Below are 22,967 nucleotides of genomic sequence, written 5' to 3' on the forward strand. Positions count from 1 at the left end.
GTGAATGAAGCCTAGTCCATTACTCAAACCAGCCTCCCATCCACTGACTCTGTCTACACTGCCCGCTACCTCAGAAAAGCAGCCAGCATAATTAAGGACCCCACGCACCCCGGACATTCTCTCTTCCATCGGACAAAAGATACAAAAGTCTGATGTCAAGTACCAACCAACTCAAGAACAGCTTCTTCCCTGCTGCATCAGACTTTTGAATTGACCTACCTTGCATTAAGTTAATCTTTCTCTACACCCTAGCTATGACTGTAACACTACATTCTGCACTCTCTCCTTTCCTTCTCTATGAACGGTATGCATTGTCTGTATAGCGCGCAAGAAACAACACTTTTCACTGTATATTATTCATGTGACAAATCAAATCAAAGTGCAGTTGGATAAAGCACCGAGGCAGATGTGACTATCAACCAGGAAGTTTTAAGATCAAATTTTTGGAATTTTGTCGAGCTTTCTTTGTACAGCTGCAACCAATTTCATACCAGTAACAACCTTCAACAATGAATTGTACAAATTGTAGTTATAAACATGCCCTTTCACTGCTAACTTTAAAGAGCCCTTTTGTTAAAACAGAACATGCACACCTATAGCAAATGGCTTTCGAGTGCTTTACTCGTAGCATGGAGTCAACTTCTTTTCCCTATAAATTAATTTTTGTTCAATATTGAATAGGCCAACATCTGCATGGCAATTACTGGCATCAGATGTTCCTGTACTCTTGAGAGAGCGAATTTATTGTTCCGCACAAGAGGCACATCCAGAATGATTGCCGACAATAAAAATGAAGGAACTTTGTTATAGTTTCTACCCACAGCACGGGTTGTTATATAAAATGGTTCCACATGATGTAGGGCAGCAAATGGGGGTTTTTGTTTGTAACGCCAAACCATTGTTAGACATGTGTGCGGTGAACACATCCGTTACATTGAAATACTGGCAACAGTTTCAAAGGTGGTTGTAACAAACCGAGCCTTTATGGCAAAATTCCTGTGGTTTGTTGTCTATAACTCGAACTGGTAAGGTAGTTAAAAGTGAGTTTACCATGAATTTTTCAGTAACTATTTAATTTTGCTTCTTTACTCTTGGTGATTCAGCCTTACTAGACAAGTTTGACGTATTATTGTCACATGTATTGGGATGCAGTGAAAAGTATTGTTTTTTGCGCACTCTAGAGACAAAACATACCATTCATAGGATACATGGGGGAGGAGGAAAGCATAGGGTGCAGAATGTAGTATTGCAGTTACAGATAGGGTGAAGAGAAATATATGATGGGTCCATTCAAAAGTCTGATGGCCGCAGGGAAGAATTTGATTTGATTTATTATTGTCACATGTATTAACATACAGTGAAAAGTATTGTTTCTTGCGCGCTATACGGAGAAAGCATACCGTTCATAGAGAAAGAAAAGAGAGAATGCAGAATGTAGTGATAGTCATAGCTAGGATGTAGAGAAAGATCAACTTAATGCAAGGCAAGTCCATTCAAAAGTCAGACAGCAGCAGGAAAGAAGCTGTTCTTGAGTCAGTTGGTACGTGACCTCAGACTTTTGTATCTTTTTCCCAAAGGAAGAAGGTGGAAGAGAAAATGTCTGGGGTGCGTGGGGTCCTTAATTATACTGGTTACTTTGCCGAGGCAGCGGGAAGTGTCGACAGAGTCAGTGGATGGGAGGCTGGTTTGCGTGATGGATTGGGCTACATTTATGACCTTTTGTAGTTCCTTGCGGTCTTGGGCAGAGCAGGAGCCATACCAAGCTGTAATACAACCAGAAAGAATGCTTTCTATGGTGCATCTGTAAAAGTTGGTGAGAGTCGTAGCTGACATGCCACATTTCCTTAGTCTTCTGAGAAAGTAGAGGCGTTGGTGGGCTTTCTTAACCAAAATGTTGGCATGGGGGGACCAGGACAGGTTGGTGACCTGGATAGCTAAAAACTTGAAGCTCTCGACGCTTTCTACTTCATCTGCGTTGATGTAGACAGAGGCATGTTCTCCTTTATGCTTCCTGAAGTCGATGACAATCGCCTTCATTTTGTTGACATTGAGGGAGAGATTATTTTTGCCACGCCATTTCACCAGATTCTCTATCCTATTCCTGTACTCTGTCTCATCATTGTTTGAGATCCGACCCACTACGGTGGTGTCGTCAGCAAACTTGAAAATTGAATTGGAGGGGAATTTGGCCGCACAGTCATAGGTGTATAAGGAGTATAGTTTGGGGCTGAGAACACAGTCTTGTGGGGCACTGGTGTTGAAGATGATCGTGGAGGAGGTGTTGTTGCCTATCCTTACTGATTGTGGGTCTGTGAGTTAGGAAGTTCAGGATCCAGTCGCAGAGAGAGGTGCTGAGGCCCAGGCCACGGAGTTTGGAGATGAGTTTTGTGGGAATAATGATGTTGAAGGCTGAGCTGTAGTCAATAAATAGGAGTCTGACATAGGTGCCTTTGTTATCTAGGTGTTCCAGGGTTGAGAGCAGGCTGTTCTTTTGTGAACAAGAAGATGTTCTTTTTTATTTTATTCATTCATGGGACATGGGCGTCGCTGGTTGGGCCAGCATTTATTGCCTAGCCCGAGTTGCCCAAGGGCAGTTGAGAGTCAACCACATTGCTGTGGCTCTGGAGTCACATGTAGGCCAGACCAGGTACGGACAGCAGATTTTCTTCCCTAAAGGACATTAGTGAACCAGATGGGTTTTTCTGAGTCAGTCTCACCTGATGAAGGAGCAGTGCTCCAAAGGCTCGTGATTCTAAATAAACCTGTTGGGCTTTAACCTGGTGTTGTGAGACTTCTTCCTATGTCTTGATAGACACATGAACGGGAGGCAAACAGAGGGATAGAAACCACGTATTGGTGCAGGCCAGGTGGGCTGAAAGGCCTGTTCCTGTGCTGTTTTGTTCCTTGATCTTATCTCATCACCTCTTCTCATTCACCTGTTATGGCTCAGCAACGACTTAGTTTTAAAATTTTCACATTGTTTTCGATTCCCTATGGTCTTGTCCCTTCCCCATTTCTGACAACACCTCTAATCCTACAACCTTCAAAATCTCTTGCGGTCCCTCAATTCTGACCTATTTGTGCATCCGCGATTTTAATCCCTCCAGTATTTGTGGCAGTGTTTTCTGCTGCCTGGGGCCCAAGCTCAACTCCGCCTCGCTCTCTCTCCTCCTTTTAAGGTGCTCCTTAAAACCTGCCAAACATTTCTTCTTGTGGCTTGGTGTCAGATTTTGTTTAACACTCCCATGAAGTGCCTTGGGATCTTTACTTCACTAAAGGTACTACATCAAATACAAGTTGTTGGCTTTTGAGCGAGAGTGTGCGTAATGCATAGCAGACACGAAATTCTGTGCTCAAACAGATGGCTTCTGTCATTGTGATGCCAAAATTCCTGTTATCCAGTGCAGTGGGAATATTTAATCTGATGATGTAATGTAGTTTCCCAGATTGTAAATATCGGTTTTTGTTAAATTTGAATCGAGACCCTGACAAATCTTTGAACCTGTGTCGGAGAATTACAGCAGGATTGGTGGAAGGAAGGCTATGATCCTGACACAATCCTGGCAGAAGAAGACCATTTGGCCCATAGAGTCTGTGCCGACCCAAAAAGGCCCTATCTCTGTAACCCCACGTATTTACCTTGCTAATCCCCCTGACTCTAAGGGGCAATTGACCATTGCCAATCAATCTAATATGCACATTTTTGGAGTCTGGGGGGGAAACTAGAGCGCCCGGAGGAAACCCACCCAGACACGGAGAATGTGCAAACTCTACACAGACAGTCACCCAAGACCGGAATTGAACCTGGGTCCCTGACACTGTGAGGCAGCTGTGCTAACCACTGTGGCACAGTTCGGGACATGAAGGTACATTAGAAATATTCTAGTCTTCAAGTGCAACACTCAGTGAATGACCTCTTCTGAATCACGTTTCCCATACACAGCTCACAGTATCAGGATGCTCTTCTACCCCATTATAAATAACACTATTGCCACTACATTAGTTGTTTTATTTTCCTCCAATCTAACTGCTTGCTATTGCCAAGTAAAAAGGCTGTTTAACACAACTGTGATCACTTGTGTCCTTCGACAGATTGCTGCCACCTTCAAACACCATTAAAAATCATCAGTAATGAAACCTTATTCAGTCCCAGTGATCTAGTGGCATAGATTACTGTACAATGATGTATCAGCCATTCCCATCTTAAAACGTAGAGTAGAACATAGTAGATTTGCTGCATTTGAAGGGTGATTACAAATCTCAAGCCAATAGCTTCAGTACAGCTTCCAGCCAATCTGGCATGTGAGAATGATTGATTGATTTATTATTGTCACATGTATTGGGAGAGAGTGAAAAGTATTGTTTCCTGCGCGCTGTACAGACAAAGCATACCATTCATAAAGTACATAGGGGAGAAGGAAAGGAAAGGGTTCAGAATGTAGTGTTACAGTTACTGCTAAGGTGAGGGTAAAGCTCATCTTATTATTTCGCATTCTTCGGAAGTTTAAAAGTCTTGGAGTACAGTTTTAAAAGCGTAAAATGAGTAAAAGATTGAATTTGAGGGTATGCTGGAGACAGCTCGCAAGAAGTTGCCTCACTCTGGCGCCATCTTGAATTTTCTTTTTAAGCCATTTCTTTCATTTCTGCCTATTCCAAGCACGACGTTTGACTTCTTAAGTTGATGGCAGAAATCTTTTCGATCATCCTCTGATAGGTTGTACTTCATCCTTATGCCTTCTGTTCCCTCTGGATGGACTCTAGACTATAGTGTACCTTGGGTGTCCGCCACAGGATCACCTGATGATGGGAACAAATCTCCATAACCATCTCCGTCTCATTATTGCATCCATAGCAAATTAGCGCATCCCCATTGATTTAAATGATAACACCAATGACAATCCCAGATTTTTCTTGAACAAGGGCAAGTTTCTTAGGGCAAATGGTTCTATGGGATGGCACGGTGATTAGCACTGCTGCCTCACAGTTCCAGGGACCCGGGTTCAATTCCGCCCTTGGATGTCTGTATGTGTGGAGTTTGCACATTCTCCCTGTGTCTGCATGGGTTTCCTCCGGGTACTCCGGTTTCCTCCCACAGTCCGACGATGTGCAGTTTAGGCGAATTGGCCATGCTAATTTGTCCCTTAGTGTCTCAAGGTTGGATGGATTAGCCGTGGTAAATGCTGTGGGGTTACAGGGATAGGGTGGGGAAGAGGACCTGGGTACGATGTCAGAGAGTCGGTGCAGACTCGATGGGCTGGATGGCCTCTTCTGCATTGTAGGGATTTGATGATTCTGTAATTCTATGACAGCAGCATTGCTCAGTCTTGTTTAGTGTCTAGATGTACTTTCTTCCTCTTCTAGGTGTTGGAAAAATAAGGGAAGGATCTATTTGCATTTCCAGTTTATTAGAGAGCTGACGATTAGCGGGTAACATACTCCCAAGTAGGCCTAGTGATTGACTCTTTCATGCACTTCTCCCTCAGTTACTGATCCACCTGTGTTGCCAACATTTTCTCCTATTTCCATATTGTCCTTTTGTTGATGTGTACAGCTTTCATTCTGGCACCTTGCGCTTTTATGCTAATAACGAATCATTTAATTCTATCCAAGTCGGATATCCAGTGTAGCCATACCATCTATAAACTCTTCCTACAGCTCACTTCTTAGACAATACTTGTGTTTTCTGCAGCAACTATCAGTCTTCTCATTGCAAACGCAGCACGTGCACTGCAGCGTTTCAAGAAGGCAGCTCACCACCACCTTCCCAAGGATAACTAGGGATGAGCAATAAATGCTGACCTAGCAAGCGATGCCCATGTCCCATGAATGAATAAAAAAGAGTCAAGGATACTGCCATAGTTAAGTGGTGTCAATAATGCGGCCTAGGCCTTGCTTCATTAACAATATTAACCTGTCACTCTCTGTCCTCAAATAGCTCAGAGATTCTTCATATGTCTTTTCTATTGGGCAGCACAGTGGTTAGCACTGCTGCCTCACAGTGTCAGGGACCTGGGTTCAATTCCCAGCTTGGGTCACTGTCCATGCGGAGACTGCACGTTCTCCCCATGTCTGCGTGGGTTTCCTCTGGGTGCTCCGGTTTCCTCCCACAGTCTGAAAGACATGCTAGTTAGGTGCATTGACCATGCTAAATTCTCCCTCGGCGTACCCGAACAGGCACCGAGTGTGGTGATTTTCACAGTAACTTCATGGCAGTGTTAATGTAAGCCTACTTGTGACAATAATAAATAAACTAAACCTATCAGATTAATGGTCTTTGATGGAATTCTGTAGGATCTCCAGATCTTCCAGTGTCCCACACTACGGGCACTCAGAAGCTTATAAAATCATTGAAGTTAAAAGCCATCTTCTGCTGGCATACTAAATCTTTCTCCACAAGTGCTCCCAAGGTGAAAACAATTATCTGAACACAACTTCCCAGATCAACAGTTGGCCAGTTCTCACTTGGGTTCTTTCATATGAATTTTGCTTCACAGGAACAGACAATGTCGGCTTAAATAGTTTGTGCCAGTGCTTACTCCAGACAAGCCTCCTTTCATTCTACTTCACCAAGGCCTATCAGAATACCCTTCTATTCCTGCCATGAATTGTCTGTGTGTCTTCGAATCTACCAAGATGCATTTTTACAAGCTTCTTCAGAGCCAGACCCCATTCACTTTCCTATCATCCGTCCCGTCCCTCCGTGTTCTGTGGTGCTGCATCTTTAGTTTTACTTTGATTGCCCAAAAAACAAGACGATGGTCACATCCTGGCAGGAATTGTGATTTTGCATGCGTGGGTAGAGTTCATTTTGAAACTTAAATATTTGACCTGAGCTGGCGGCCGTGTGTGCATTATATAAACCTTTAAATTAGTTGCAGCTTGGTTTAAAAAGTCTCCAGGAAGTCCGAGGGAGAGCCATATTGGAGTTGCAATCAGTTGGCCCAAGATATGAGACTGTCCCCTTGTTCTGCTTCATGTGCAGTTGGGTCATGTCCTGACGCTGTGCTTGTGGTACTTTTGTGCTGTGGAGAATAGCAATCTGTGTAAAGTTTAATGTAGATACACATTGGAGTGCTGTCTTCATTTGTACAAGAGTACAATAAAAGCCATCTGTTCAAAATAAGTATAGACTCTGGCATTGACAGCATAGTTACAGAAATGCAAGGGGCATTTCATACTGAGTAGATTTTAAAGTTTTATTCTTTCACAGGATATGGGTGTCATTGGCAAAGCAGCATTTATTGTCCTTCCCTTAGTTGCCCTTGAGGTGGTGAGCCACCTTGTTGAACCACTGCAGTCCATATGGTGTAGGTACACCACCATGCTATTAGGGAAGACGTTCCAGGATTTTGACCCAGTGACAGTGAAGGGACAGCGGTATTGTTCGGGGTCAGGGTAGTGTGTGGCCTGGAGGGGAACTTGCAGGTAGTGGGTGTTCCCATACATCTGTTGCCCTTGTCCTTCATGGTGATAGAGGTTATGAGTTTGAAAGGTGTTGTTGAAGGAGCAGTGATGAGTTGCTGCATTGCATGTTGTTGATGGTGTACACTGCATCCGTGGTGGAGGGCATTAATGTTGGCCGATGGGATGCCAATCAAGCAAGCTGCTTTATCCTGCTTGGTGCTGAGCTTCCTGTGTGTAGTTGGAACTGCACACATCCAGGCAAGTGAAATGAGTTCCACCACACTCCTGACTCATGCCTTGTAGATGGTGGACAGGCCTTGGGGTGTCAGGCAGTTTTTTTTTTATTCATTCATGGCACATGGGTGTCGCTGGCTGGCCAGCATTTATTGCCCATCCCTAGTTGCCCTTGAGAAGGTGGTGGTGAGCTGCCTTCTTGAATCGCTGCAGTCCACGTGCTGTGGATTGACCCACAATGCCAGTAGGTAGGGAATCCCAGGAAGTTGACACAGCAACTGTGAAGGAACAGCGATATATTTCCAAGTCAGGATGGTGAGTGGCTTGGAGGGAAACTTGCAGGTGGCGGCATCCCCATGTATCTTCCTCCCTTGTCCTCCTTGATGGAAGTGGTCATGGGTTTGAAAGGTGTGTTATTCACCTCAAAGTTCTCAACCTCTGACTTGCTCTTGTTGCCACAACATTTATATTCACAGCTGTCCATACCTAAGCATTGTAGTATTGATATATACCTTGGGGGGAATGTAGATCTGGGCTGGACACTTATAGTGAACTCGACCAAGTAATAGTCTAGGGTTTAATAGTGTTGTCTTCACCTTAACTGTCAGTCTGGCAAATTAAGGTTAGCAGTTCTCTTCCCTACGATAAATAAGTTTTGTTTTACAGTTACTATGACTGTTTCTGATTGGGGAAGACAGAGCAGCAAACCTGTTAGTAGCAATAATGTTCCACCTTATAATTAATCAATCAGCTTCTGCCTGTTACTAATTTGGAACGTCATGACCACTATTTCTATGAGACAATGCTAGTCTTGCTTGAATGAGCAGTATTCATAGCATCATAGAATCCCTACAGTACAGAGGAGGCCATTTGGCCCATCGAGTCCGTACTGACCACATTCCCACCCTCAGCCTATTCCCTTACCCCCACATATTTACCTTGCTAATCCCCCTGACACTAGGGTCAATTTACCATGGCCAATCAACCTAACCCGCACATCTTTGGACTGTGGAAAGAAACCAGAGCACCCGGAGGAAACCCACGCAGTACTGGGAGAATGTGCAAACTCCACACAGGCAGTGACTGAGGCCGGAATCGAATCCGGATCCCTAGCACTGTGAGGCAGCAGTGCTAACCACTGTGCCACCATGCCACCCAATGGATGAATTAATTCATGAATAAGAAAAACAAATGTAGCTAGTCCTGTTGTCACTTTCCACATTGACTTCTGATTCATATCGGACCTTCAAAAGCCTTCTGGATTGAAGCTCCCACAACTCTCGAGCACCGGGGGGATGAGCAGAGAAATTGAAGAGTATAGAATCAACAGCAGTCTCAATGAACCACAAAACTTGCAGTCTCCCATCTTAAGTCTTGAAAGACTCCTGCAGCTTTCAAAGGGCAGAGTGTGTTTGCTTTGGTTTTCTTTGCAGAGATTGCTGCAGGAGAGAAATGAGAGTCTAAGGGGGTTTTGTACATTCCAGCCATTCTACTCCATAATATTCTGCAGGTGGAATTACCAGGAAATCATTCCTACAGATGTTATTTTATTGGAAATGCATGTATGTTTTCATTTTTGAAGGCTGTTTTCTTAATAAGTGAATGGTTCCTGTAAGGTCACGGAGATCCTTTGTGTTCATTCATTCGTAAAGAGCGCACATTCTTCTGCGTTTTCTCTTTGCCTTTCGAGTTGTGTTTCCCCCTTTTAGTTATTTTTGAAACTGTCTCGCTGGGCAATCCACCCAGTGCCAAACTGAGTTGGCAGGTAGTTGTCCAGCTCGCGGTCTCTTGCCAGTGGCCCAGCATGCCTCCTTCCCACTGCTTCATATTTTCATGAGGCCTCTTTCCAATTTTTACTCTCATTCCTTCTAAGTGTCACGTTCATGCCCATTACCTGCTCTTCGCTGGTAGAGAGTTACACCTAGGCTGGAAATTTCCATTCTTCTGACAAGTGCCGCAGCGGGTGGGAAAACAGTATTGTGGTTTTCTCTACCGTATCGTGAGCGAGATAGTCAGACAAAAAAATGAGCAGGTCCCATGACGAATGAGGGGGAACCTCTCGGAGACTTCTATAAAATTCTAACAGGACCAGACAGGGTAGGTGCAGGGAGAATGTTCCCGATGGTGGGGGGAGTCCAGACCAGGGGTCACAGTCTGAGGATTCGGGGTAGACCATTTAGGACGGAGATGAGGAGACATTTCTTCACCCAAAGAGTGGTGAGCCTGTGGAATTCATTACCACAGGAAGTAGTTGCTGCCAAAACATTGAATGTATTCAAGAGGTGACTAGATATAACACTTGGGGCAAATGGATCAAAGGGTATGGAGAAAAAGCAGGATTAGGCTATTGAGTTGGACGATCAGTCATGATTGTGATGAATGGCGGAGCAGGCTCGAGGGGCAAAATTCCCTCCTGCTCCTATCTTCTATGTTTCTATGATGTATGTTGGAAGGGTGGGTTCTGTTTGTGCCCACCGCACCAGCAACTGAGTTTTTTGAAGATGTGACGCCATTTTTGTATAAATTCCATTCCCGGTTGGGATTGTGGTCGATGCAGACACGATGGGCCGAATGGCCTCCTTCTCCACTGTCGGGATTCAATGCAACATGTTCCCCGTGTAAGGAGGAGTTGGTGTGGGGTTGATGGTGGTGGAGATAGGGTACAGAAATTTCATCTGTTTAGAAGTGGCACATCACACACTCCTGGGGAGTCCTGTACAGTCATGTCTGTGTTATTTTGGTGTGGGGAGGGTTGGTTCTACTGACCCTCAAGTGATGTTGCCGTGGGAGACCCAACAAGCTGCCATGGACATTCAGGCCTCTGGTTTCCACCAAGTTTGTTCACAGTAGTAAAAAAATAATGTTGACCTGAAGTGGTGGTGCCCATGGCTGCTTCCCCCTCTCTTTGAGAAGGAATGCAGGCGGGCAATGTACTGATGTAAATACGCATTTTCCTTTGCTATTGCACTCCTGTGATGTTTATCAGTGATGTGGTGTGTTCTAAGCATGTTGGCACCATTCTGTGAAATTACAGGTTAGTTTTTCCACACAGACTAATTCCAGATGTAACTTCTTTTATCTGTGCTTATCTCAGAAAACAGCTGCCGATGGCAAGAGACAGGAAGTCATTGTGTTGGACTCCAAGCGGAGCAATGCCATTAACATTGGACTGACCGTATTACCTCCTCCAAGAACAATCAAGACTGCAATTCTGAACTTCGATGAGTACGCTTTGAACAAGGAAGGCATAGAGGTAGGCCTTCCTCTTGATTTGTCTGTGCTTTTCTGTCAGGGGTAGGAGTCTGGGATCAGTCGACCTCGGTTTGAGGCAGTCAAGTAATGCCTCTCAGCTGGTGTTATTTCTAACGCCAGAGTTAGCATTTTAAAATAAGTGGCAAAGCAGCGTGGTTGAAATAACGTCACTCCTAAAATCTCAGCTTGTGTGTAAGTAAACCCGCCTGGTCTTGATTTCCAGCACATTCGCCGCACTTCAGTCATGCTGTCAGGGGGCAAAGGTTAAAGCTGCCAGTTCCCACAATTCCCAGTGGAATTGTGGGAATTGCGTTACCCTGGGTAACCTGAGGTAAAGGTGAACAGGAAAGAAGATGCATTGACATGCCTACTTATAATATATGTGTAAACAGAATAATCCGTCCATTTTACTATGAAATCCTTAATTTAGCCAATGAATTTCATGGGTGGATAATGGAATGTTGTCTTAAATACCGAACACCAGCATCAAATCATATACGTCACACAACACCATGTTCTGAAGCTGTGTCCAAATACTACTTCATTTTTATTGATGCACCCAAATTAGCAGCAGTGGTGATTTAAGCATTACAGTTCGGAGATGTGAGCGATGGCATTTATTATCTATTTTCTTTTAATGGGAGCAGGACACCTGACTTTCAGCATTGGAACTGAGTGCGAACCACACAGTACGGTGAATACAGCACACCACCGCTCTTAACCCGACTTCTTATTTCCTTTCCTGAACCCCCCCAGCTCCCTCAACTCCGCAAATAGCGTGAGAGGAATCGTCACGTGAAGCCAGTTAATATAGTTATGAACTTGCACCTTATCTCAAACAGCAGTGGGGTTCGGCACAGAAAAACTATTGGGAGGGAAGTGCCTTTTTTATTTTCTTTGCAGCTTATTTATGTCGGTGTTCGGGAGCAAAGACTAAATAGATTCATATGTCGTTGCGATTTGCAAGCAGCTCGTTTAAAAATGTTTGACCCTGATTTTTTGCGCACCACGTTCTAGGAGAGGGAAGTCATATCTGACCCCAGAGCCACCCCCTAGACTGTCTGATTCTAACAGGCTCCTGCTCCATCTTCCCACTTGATTTGATTAACCGATGCTGATAACCTCCCAAGTCAGCGAATCAAAGCTGCATTTTCTTGAGAGTGCCAACCTCGGAGTTGAAATGTTGACCGTTGACTTGAAAGGAAAGCAGTCGGCATACTTGAACAGTTTTACTGGGTTAAGATTCCTCTGTATGCTCTATAAAACCTGCTTATAAAGTGTTACCATCCCTGTGGAGACCGCTAACTTTTAAAAAGAAATTTGAACCCTCCAGTTATTAACTGAACTGATGACGTGACGATTTCCCATTTTAAAATGTTTACCAGAGCAGACTAAAGGCTGGGAATAGAGGGATAGAAACGGATGGTCTAGTTAGGGACACATGATCGGTGCAGGCTTGGAGGGCCGAGGGGCCTGTTCCTGTGCTGTATTGTTCTTTGTTATTTATTGAACACTCTTTTTGTAAGGCCGCTTACACTGCAGAACAGAACTTTTAACACAATCAGGTATACTTTACTTTGTCCTTTAAGTGGGCATACAATTCTCCTGGACACAGTCGGGAATGATTCATAGCTCCTGAGGATTTGTTTCTGATCCTTCATTTTCCAGCCAGGTAATTGTTAACTCCAGATCTATCTTTCACAATGCGAGGAGACTTCTCCCTCTAGCCAAAGTTAGGTAAATCTTCCAGCCTCATTTAAACTCTTTGGTCCTTCCAATCTAAGTGCAAGCTCTCACCTACATTCCTGCACAGTGAGCCACAGAAACCTTTGGCCTCTAGTTGCTCTCTCTTTCTCTCTCCCAGGCCGTGGCACACTACTTGTTTTTGAGTTTCAGTGATATCTCAGGAACCCTTACCTTATGAATGCCAATCTCCATGGCAACATGAATCACATCGGCTATGTATCCGGACAGAAATGCCAATTAACTATCCTTGAGATCCCAGCTCACTTATTCTTTAAGTAAATGGACACTTCAAAGCACAATTATTACCAACTGAAATTTCCTTTTCTTTGAGACTTTAAAGACTCGCTGTCTATCCACTGTTAGCGCACAGGCTGCTGCCATTGTCTCCAAGCGTAAGCACCTTGCATCTTCTTCCCAGTAAAACAATCCGGATCCCATTAATTTTGAACATTTAAAGCACCAAGGCTTGCTGAGAGGCAGAATTCAGAACAAGGCATATGAGATCCTCCCTTTTACCTTTTCTCTGGTCCCATTTGACACGGGTAAAAATTCCTCTCGTGAGTGGGCCGTAACGAGATTTGCACTGAGGCGATCTCACAACGAGAACATCCCCACCCCCGCCAATGACGTCAGCAGTTTTCTGTCCAGCGAGAGCGTGAACCTGAATGCTGTTCATTTGAATATATTTAAATATTCCAAACCGGCTGGACATGGTATCCTCTGGGGATGTTGTATGTTCCCATCCGCCAGTGTGATGTAACACCAGCAAAAGTTACCCCTGGTCTCCAAAAATAGAGACCAGAGCTCATGACCACTCTGGAGGTCCGGAGGTCAGCGTAGCCTTCAGGTGCCCAAGGACGTGTCAGAGCAGTATTGCCCACTGCTTGGCACTGCCATGTTGGTATTGCTTATAGGGGGTCAGTCAAGCCTACAGTAGGCGATCCATAGCAGGAATTTGCTTCACTTTAGGGAAGGGGAGGGCGTGGGTATAGAGGTGCTCTGATGTCCCGAAGACCGGAGATTAGCTGGGGGGAGGGGGGAGACGGCAGGGCAGGGGCGCGATGCCCTGATGACCTGGTGCCGGCAACGATGGTGGGTTGGAGGGTGTTGTTTCTACTGTAATTTTGGGGATGTGCCCTTTAAAAATAACACACCAATCTCTGTAGAGTTGGCAAAGTGTGGGAGGATCTGGATGGAAAACCTGTCTGTTCCTCTGGGACAACCATGCCAGTTTTCAGCTTCAATCTGACACTTGCCATTTTTTGGGGAAAATTCCACCCACCATCCCAAAACATGATGTGGAGATGCCGGCGGTGGACTGGGATGGGCACAATAAGAAGTCTCTCAACACCAGTTTAAAGTCCAACAAGTTTATTTGGAATCTCGAGCTTTCGGAGCACTGCTCCTTTATCAGGTGAGTGCACTTGGTGAAGGAGCAGCGCTCCAAAAGCTCGTGATTCCAAATAAACCTATCGGACTTTAACCTGGTGTTGTGAGACTTCTTACCATCTCAAAACAACAATCTTTAACCTTGTATTTGACCATCCCCTCACCCCTACACACAAAGGGTCCATCTTGATGGCATCACAGCGCTTAACCTGTATCAACCAGATACATGTGATAGATAGGATTTTGAATCCACCTTATATCAATTTTTAAAGCTCTTTCTCTCACGTATATGAGAATCTTTTTCCCAGCTCATGGTTTCACCTTCTGTCATGCACCATAGTAAACCTCCTTTCTCATGACATTTAAATTTCACAGCGTTTACATGACCTAGGTTTGACTCTGTATCCTTACTAAGGTCTTCCTTGTCAGGAACAACATTACTGAGCAGGCGACCACTCTGGGGAGGGAAATATCTCTACAGGGTAGTATTTGGTTATACTCTCAGCAAAGCAGGCAGGGAGGGTACCCTGCCTCCAGGCAGTTGATCTGCTCCTGCAGTCATGTCAGGAAACTAGACTCTGACTGGAATCAGTTGTATAAATTTTCCATTGGCAAATTTCGTACTGTGCCTAAATGTCTGCCTGCCTTGTGGCAAAAATGGTTGGTGGTCAGGAATGGTGTCTTGAGGCCAACATGCCACCCGGTACTGTTAATTTGAGAACACTGCCTCCCACCCCAGTGGTCTCCATTCCCAATATCAGGAGTACTGGGAATGGGAGGAAGCCGATACTGCATTGCCCTGAGCTACTGTTGTATCTAATCTGTTGGCTGATTACCAAAGGCTCAGAAACTGGCATGATTGAGGGGGGTGGTGCGGGTGCAATGTGGGGCATGGGGTGCCAAAGGTGTGGGAGAAAGTAAATTGAAATTAAACAAAGGTTTCGAAGCAAACAGCTTGGTTCTTTTGATGCTGCAGACCCTCATTCTTGGAAGCTGTTCGGTAGTTTAGTTTGGCCCTTCGACTTTTATTCGGGTGGTCTGAGGTGCAGATGACCGAAAATGGATTGGTGCACGAGGAGGGAGATGTTTCCAGCAACTCCTGCTCATTATTCCTAAAACGAAGCATTGGGGATCTCAAATACGTTTATCATCTTCCACCCTCCCCATCGCCAATCCCCCTCATAAGCTTGCCAGGAGACAATGCAACCAGCCAGTTTTTTTCCAACCTCTCCTGAACTAAATTACAAGGTTTCTATTTTTATATCGTCTTTCATGGACTTCGGATGAACCGTTGTGTTTAACGCCCAATTAAATAATTTTGAGATGTCACGGTCGTGATGTAGGAAACGTGAGCTACCAATAAACAGCAATGTGATAGATCATCAGATGTCCTGCTCTGTTGTGGTGTTGGTTGAGGGATAAATAATGGTCAGGACATCTGGGGGATTCTCTCCCCTGCTCCTGTTTGAAATAAATGCCGACGATCTCTTCTGTCTTACCTGAGAGAGCAGACAGGGCCTTGCTTTAACATTTCATCCCTCCCTTGGCTCTGCACCAGAGCATTAACCCTGAATTATATGCTCCAATCTCTGAAGTGTGACTTGAGATCATGACCTTTGAACTCTGACATTGCTAGGACTGAGCCATAGTTGACGAAGGATGAGTCAGAGAGAGAAAGGTCATCTGATCCATTCATCTTTGGCTCCCATATTACATCTAGTTCCATTTTAAATGTCCCTGATGTCGCCCCTAATATTCTATTTAGCAGATTTTGTTTCCAAATATTATATCTACAATGGAAGCAGATTTCCTCACCTTACAAGATATCTGAAGTCATGTCTGAAAGACATCACTAACTCCTTAAGTTCAATAGACAGAATCTAATGGACCCAAAGCAGGGCAAAATTGAAATTTTCACTTTATAACAAAGTTTTAATATTTACCTAAGATTTAGTATACTCAACACTGAAACATTCACAATTCATGCAAAGTTGTCCGGGTTAGGTTCATTGGCCATGCCAGATTGTCCGTTAGTGTCAGGGCGTGGGTAGGGCCTGAGTAGAATTGTTGGGGAGGGTTCGATGGGCCAAATGGCCTACTTCTGTTTTTTCATTTATTTATTAGTGTCAAAAGTAGGCTTACATTAACACTGCAATGAAGTTACTGTGAAAATCGCCTAGTCACCACACTCCGGCGCCTGTTCGGGTACACTGAGGGAGAATTTAGCATGGCCAATCCACCTAACCAGCACATCTTTCGGACTGTAGGAGGAAACCGGAGCACCTGGTGGAAACCCACGCAGACACGGGGAGAACATGCAGACTCCGCACAGATGGTGACCCAAGCCGGGAATCGAACCCGGGTCCCTGACGCTGTGAGGCAGCTAACCACTGTACCACCGTGCCGGCCACACTATAGGGATTCTGCACTGTAGAGATTCTATGCAAAATAATTGTACGTCACCAGAGCCAGTCTTTGCCCAGAGAGTGTTGTCAGGCAAGTCAACATCTAAGGTTAGACAACAGATGAGGATTGTGTAGCAGGAGCCTTGAGATATAAAATGTTCAATCAGCAGTGTCACTGGAAAAGAAATGACTCGCCTTTATCAACTGTACAATGAGGGAAATGTCCAATGTGGGAGAATCACTCTGCAATGTGAAGTGCAAGAACCTGTTGAAAAGATTCCCAATTCCTGCGGATGATTATCAATGAAATGGCTTTTGTGTATCTGATTTCCTTTTAGAAAATCCTGACCATGATTCCCAGTGAAGAGGAAAAGCAGAAGATCCAAGAGGCCCAGCTACTGAATCCCGACATTCCTTTGGGTTCCGCAGAGCAGTTTCTACTAACCCTGTCTTCCATTAGTGAACTCTCAGCCAGACTCCAACTCTGGGCCTTCAAGCTAGACTATGAGACAGTAGAGAAGGTAACTCCCATCTAGAAACAAAGTAATTTGTTATATGTACAGCAGTCGGTTAACAGCATGGATTACGATGTCCATTCAGATAGCCAAATCATGTATCATGGGACCCTGAGGACTTTGTTGCTCGTACCATGGATATAAACAGAAATTATTATTTGTTGCTATCAGTAAGGAATACTAATGGGGCATGATGTTGGTTTCCTCCACTGATAATGAGGTGCAGGATAATTATGTGTAACTGTACTAATGGAGAAACATGTCAAGAGATGTACATTTGAGCAGGACAATGATTGCAAAGTTGGTTTTAATGTATTCACTTTAACCCCTCACACGTTTATTGGTTGCTGAGGGAATAGTTAACCTTTAAGGGACAGCATTCTACAATGTCAATAATGGCGACTATAGTTTGTGTCATGAGTTATAAATGTAGTTCCCTGAAAATGGCCAGTGTTCACTCTTGAATAGTTGATGGCACAAACTGTGTGAAAATGCTAAACCTTAAGGAATTCCAAATGATGGAGTCGTTTGCGTGGTCTGTCAGTTTAAGAGTTTGCCGAGGTTATGGGGCAAGGTTTTGTTGAAAATACTTAGGCTGTGTAGGATCCATTCATTCCTCTGAATAGACCGAGGGCACTTGGTATGACTTTAAATATTATTTATTGAATATAACTCGAAATTTTAAAAAATTACAGAAAGCAAAAAAGAGAGAGAAGGGGAGGGGGGGCCGGATTACAGACTTGAATTCAAAACCCCGCGGCATTCGACTGAACAACAACTGACCTACAGATAGCAGTTACCACAATATAGCTTGTTGGTTATCTCCAGTTAGTCTCCAGTTTTCCAAAAACAATTCACAGCTGTGTCCATGAAAGCTTGTTTATGACAAAAACCATTTCTGTTAAATTGCACTTCCAAATGTAGTCAATTTCTAAGCTAAACTCAGAATTCCGAGCTGAGTTTTAAAGTGTGGCCAATTTAGCTTTAGTTAGCTTTAAAGCATAGCTTTATTATTATTGAAGGCAGAAATAGCTTAGAATGAAGTCTTTTAACTAAAGCAAACCATACAGAGGATCCCACAAGCTGGAATGTTAGAGCCATTCCAGCCGGCAGGATTTTCCCAGCCTGCTGCAGTGAACAGAGATTTGACAGAGTGCCAGATTCTCTGACTTCTCGGCGGCTGGAGCGTGGCTTGAGTGGCTGGTAAGATCACACCCTTAGCGTATTCCAGCCAGGAAATGATACAAAAAATTCCTTTCACTAGCTTGCTTTTGCAATGAACAGCTGGCGTCTTGCTATAGTCTAGCTTCGGAGACTTCGGTCTATAAATGTTAGCTATATTGCATGATGATAGATAGATAAATTGTGCAGTACGTCGAATGTTTTGACCTTGGAGGTATGGCATGTTCATGTTCTTCTTACAGGAAGTTGCAGAGCCTTTACAGGACTTGAAAGAAGGAATGGACCAGTTAGAGAACAATAAAACTTTAAGATATATCCTGGCAACACTACTGGCTATAGGGAACTTCCTAAATGCATCAAATGTAAGTTTGAGTGTCGTCTTTTTCTGGTTTATTCCTTATTACTTTATCGTAAGGACATCATAGGAAGAGCCCTTTGATTTCTTGTTAAAAGGCGTTGCATTAGCTATCTCGTTACAATTTTAGACACACCAACTGTTGCAAAATAATCTTCCTCCCTGTCACATACCCAATGTTACAAATTAGCTTTCTTTAAATTCATTTGTGGCACATGGGCATCGTGGTTGGGCAGCATTTATTGCCCATCCCTAGTTGCCCTTGAATTGAGTGGCTTGCTAGGGCATTTCCGAGGGCAGTTGAGAGTCACCCACAGTGCTGTGGTCTGGAGTCACATGTAGGCCAGGCCGGGTATGGACGGCAGATTTCCTTCCCTAAAGGACATTAGTGAACCAGATTGGTTTTTCTGACATTTGACAATTGTTTCGTGGTCATCAGTAGATTCTTAATTCCAGATTTTTTTTTTAAAAATCGAATATGAATTCCACCATCTGCCGTGACGGGATTGGAACCCGGGTCCCCAGAACGTTAGCTGAGTTTCTGGATTAATAGTCTAGCGATAATACCGCTAGGCCATCAGTTCCCCTGTAATTGTTCACAGCACAGAAGGATGTTTGGTCCCGGATGCCTGTTCTGAAACCTTCTAAGAGCAGACCCTCTCCCCATAGCTACGATTCTTGTTCCAATTCAGTAGTTAATCCAAATTTCCCTTGAAGTATAACATGTTGGAATTTTCTCTGAAAGTGAATAAACTCTGCCAGCTATTCATTAGACTAGCAGCTCACCTATAAACTTCTCATGGACTTTTGCATGGCTAGTTGTCATCAGCTAAATATTCAAACAGTGCAGCTCTGTCAGTGGAGCATCTTAGACCTGTGTGAACAGGATAAGTAGCTGTGTAATCTCTTAACTAATCAGTTTGAAGAATAGGTAGTAAGCATCACAAAGTCTGAATTAGGAAGCATCAAAGTCAAACCAAGTCAGACAAAAACAGAAAATGCTGGAAAATCTCAGCCGGTCTGACAGCATCTGTGGAGTGAGAATAGAGCCAATGTTTTGAGTCAGGATGCCCCATCATCAGAGCTAAAAGTGAGATAATGGAGAGAAGGAGTAAATTTGGAGAGAGAGCGATCAAAAAATAAAGTTAAATCAACAATTAAACTCTGAAGGAATGGGACTCCAAACTTGTAAAAGTTACCTTTTGGTTCCAGAGAGATGGCAGTAATTAAGACTTGCCACACTGTTAAAAGGGATGGTCCAGAATCTTCATGCTGTACGATACAATTGAATGGACAGCTCAGATTATGAGATGTTCGTGCACCTCAAAGAGGAGTGGTGCACCTTAAACCAGAACTTCCATGTCAAACCACTCGTGCACACCGGTGGGCTTACTCTCTGATTGGCAGATGAATAACGATGAACTCTGCTAACCGTGCGAATATTTTCACTGCAAAGTGCAGTCTATAATACTCCCTACATAATCTGAGAGAGAAAAGCTGCAGAGAGAGCATAGTGTAAACTCACCAGCACAATTCCCAGGGGAGGGGAGCTATAATAATGAGTTGAACAACTCTTGCTGTAAGACAAAAAGAAACAGATTTATAAAAATATGAAGTGGTTTGATTGTGTGAAGCGGAAGAGACTATTTTAGTGACGAGCAGTTATCAATGTAATATTCGCACTAACAGAATAAAGAAATTGGATAGCAATAATTTCTTTGGAGATTGGTAGGATTATACAACACATAAGGAGGACATTTCAGCCCATGGTGCCTGTGCCAGTTCTTTGAAAGAGCTATCTAATTAGTTCTACTCCCCAGCTCGTTGCCTGTCGCTCTGCAAATATTTCCTTTTCCTGCATTAATCCAATTCCCTCCTAAAAGTTGATATTGAATCTGCTTCCATCATGGTTTCAGGCAGTGTATTCCAGATCATAACTCATGTTAAAAAAAGAAATGTTTCTCTTCATCTTCGCATATGTATCTGTTGCCAATTATTTTTGTTTCCTCTGGTTACCAACTGTCCTGCCAGTGAAAACAGTTTCCCTGTCCCTCTTCCTTCAAAATCGTTGATAATTTTAGACACAGCTATTAAACCTCCTCTCGACCTTGTAACATCTTAGGGACATCAATCCCGGCTTCTCTGCTCTCCCCATGTAACTGAAGCCCCTCATTTCCTGGTGGGATTCCGATAGTCTTCTCTGTAATAAAAGCAAAATTCTACAGATGCTGGACATCGGAAATAAGCACACAAAATGCTGGAAAATTCCAGCAGGTCCGGCAGCATCTGTGGCGAGAGAAACAGGGTTAAAGTTTCTCATCCGTGTGACCCTTCGACAGAATTGAAGAGAGGTAGAAATGTGATGGATTCTTCAGTCCTGAACAGATTATAGAGACTCAAAGCGTTAATCTTTTCCCTCTCCGCAGATGCTGCCAGACCTGCTGGGTTTTTCCAGCATTTTCTTTTTTTTTAAGACTTCTCTTCACCCCCTTACAAGATCTTGAAAAAAAGCGTGGTTCCCAGAATTTGGCCCGGCACTCCAACTTGGGGCCTAACCAGAGATTTATAATAGTTTAGCCTAACTACCTTAACATTTGTACTTTATGCCTCTTCCTTATAAATACAAGGATCATGTGTACTTTTTTTTTTGAACAACTTGTCCTGTCACCTTGAAACATTTATGTATGTGAACCCCCAGTTCTCTGTGTTCCTGCATTCACTTTAAAATTGGCACAATTCACTGATATTATCTCTCTTCACTCTTCTTCCAAAAGGCATCATCACATGTTTCTGTGCATTGGAATTCATCTGCCACGTTTCTTGCCTAATTCACCCATTTGTCTATATATTGTGTACCCCTGAAGTTTTTCACATTTTTCACCACATTTCCATTATGTCATCTGCATATTTGAAGTTCTGCCCTGTAGCCAATTCAAGGTCATTTATATATGTCAAAATGAAGAATGGTTCTATTACTTGACCCTTAAGGGTCACCAATGTGTATCTACCGCTAGTTCTGAGAAGCGACAGCTTGTCACCATTCTTTGCTTTCTGTGTCTTCACCCATTTTGTATCCATGCTGCCACTGTCCCTTTTTAATCGTAGAATCCCTACGATGCCATTTGGCCCATCGAGTCTGCACTGACTGGCTGACAGAACATCCCACACAAGATCCCATCCCTGTAACCCCACATATTTTAAAGTAAAGTTTATTTATTAGTCACAAGTAGGCTTACATTGCAATGAAGCTACTGTGAAAATCCCCTAGTTGCCACACTCCAGCGCCTGTTCGGGTACACTGAGGGAGAATGTAGCATGGCCAATGCACCTAACCAGCACGCCTTTGGAGTGTGGGAGGAAACCGGAGTACCCGGAGGAAGTCCACACAGACACAGAGAGAACGTGCAAGCTCCACACAGACAGTGACCCAAGCCAGGAATCGAACCCCAGATCCGTGGCGCTTTGAGGCAGCAGTGCTAACCACCCCACTAACCTCCCTACCCCACGCATCCTTGGACACTAAGGAGCAATTTAGCATGGCCAATCCACCTAACCTGCACATCTTTGAGCTGTGAGAGGAAACTGGAGCACCTAGAGGAAGCCCACGCAGACATGGAGAGAATGTTCAAACTCTACACAGCCACCCGAGGCTGGAATTGAACCTGGGTCCCTGCCGCTGTGGGGCAGCAGTGCTAACCACTGTGCCACCATGCTGTCCCTTTAGACGTGGGACAATGTACATGCTAACTCTAAGCTGGTTGTGTTTGTTTGATCATTATAAGACATTCAAGGCTTTGACCATGCCAACTAAATCCATACTGAATCGGTGACCAAGCATTATCAAATCAATGGATTGAGGTGTTGAGCAGCAGGGATCTGATATCAAAATATTAGCAACAGAAAGTGGATATCTATTCCTCCTTCGTACTCTTGAGTAGACACAATTTTGTTGGCCCTAAATGGCAGGAAATGGCGACGCATTGAATTGTAAAATGTACAGAAAAATCAGATAACGGGAAGGGTGATAATAGGGAACATATTGCAAGGATTTGCTCTCGACATGAAGCACAGCTCAGTGGAATTGAGTGTAAAGCGTTGGTTTGTCTGATTTATGGGCCGCCCAACAGTTTTCCAATTACTAAAATGACTCCCCTCAGTTTTCCTGGGCACAACAGATTTTAAAAACTATTTTTTTTATCTAAGAAAAGGTTACGCGCTTAAAATGAGAAAGTATTGTCAAGTAACAAGGGATGGCCAAGATTAGAGAGCAGTGGAGTAAAGACTTGATTTAAAAAGCACTTGGAGAACTGGGGTGACGGCCAAAGAGGAAAGTTTGGTGTTGCTCATTGTGGATAGGCACATTAGCTGGGAATACTTATAGAATCTAAAAGTGCTGGGGGCAATGCCAGGCAATGTCCCTCTCATGTCCTTCTCCAGCAGTGGTAAAAGTGTAGCTACCCTTATCAGAGGCAGCAGTGCTACTCC

General features: G+C 43.9%; 1 protein-coding gene across 10 annotated transcripts in view; it reads left to right on the top strand.

Moving 5' to 3' along the window:
* Positions 1-22,967, top strand: part of fhod3b (formin homology 2 domain containing 3b) — a 601,875-nt gene that overhangs the window by 530,951 nt on the left and 47,957 nt on the right. For all 10 annotated transcript variants that reach the window (XM_078198392.1, XM_078198352.1, XM_078198362.1 and 7 more), the window contains 3 exons: positions 10,733-10,891; positions 16,769-16,951; positions 18,370-18,489. In XM_078198392.1, coding sequence (XP_078054518.1) covers positions 10,733-10,891; positions 16,769-16,951; positions 18,370-18,489 — 462 coding nt within the window. The remainder of the gene's footprint in view (positions 1-10,732; positions 10,892-16,768; positions 16,952-18,369; positions 18,490-22,967) is intronic.

Source organism: Mustelus asterias, chromosome 2, assembly GCF_964213995.1.
Source record: "Mustelus asterias chromosome 2, sMusAst1.hap1.1, whole genome shotgun sequence".
NCBI lineage: Eukaryota > Metazoa > Chordata > Chondrichthyes > Carcharhiniformes > Triakidae > Mustelus > Mustelus asterias.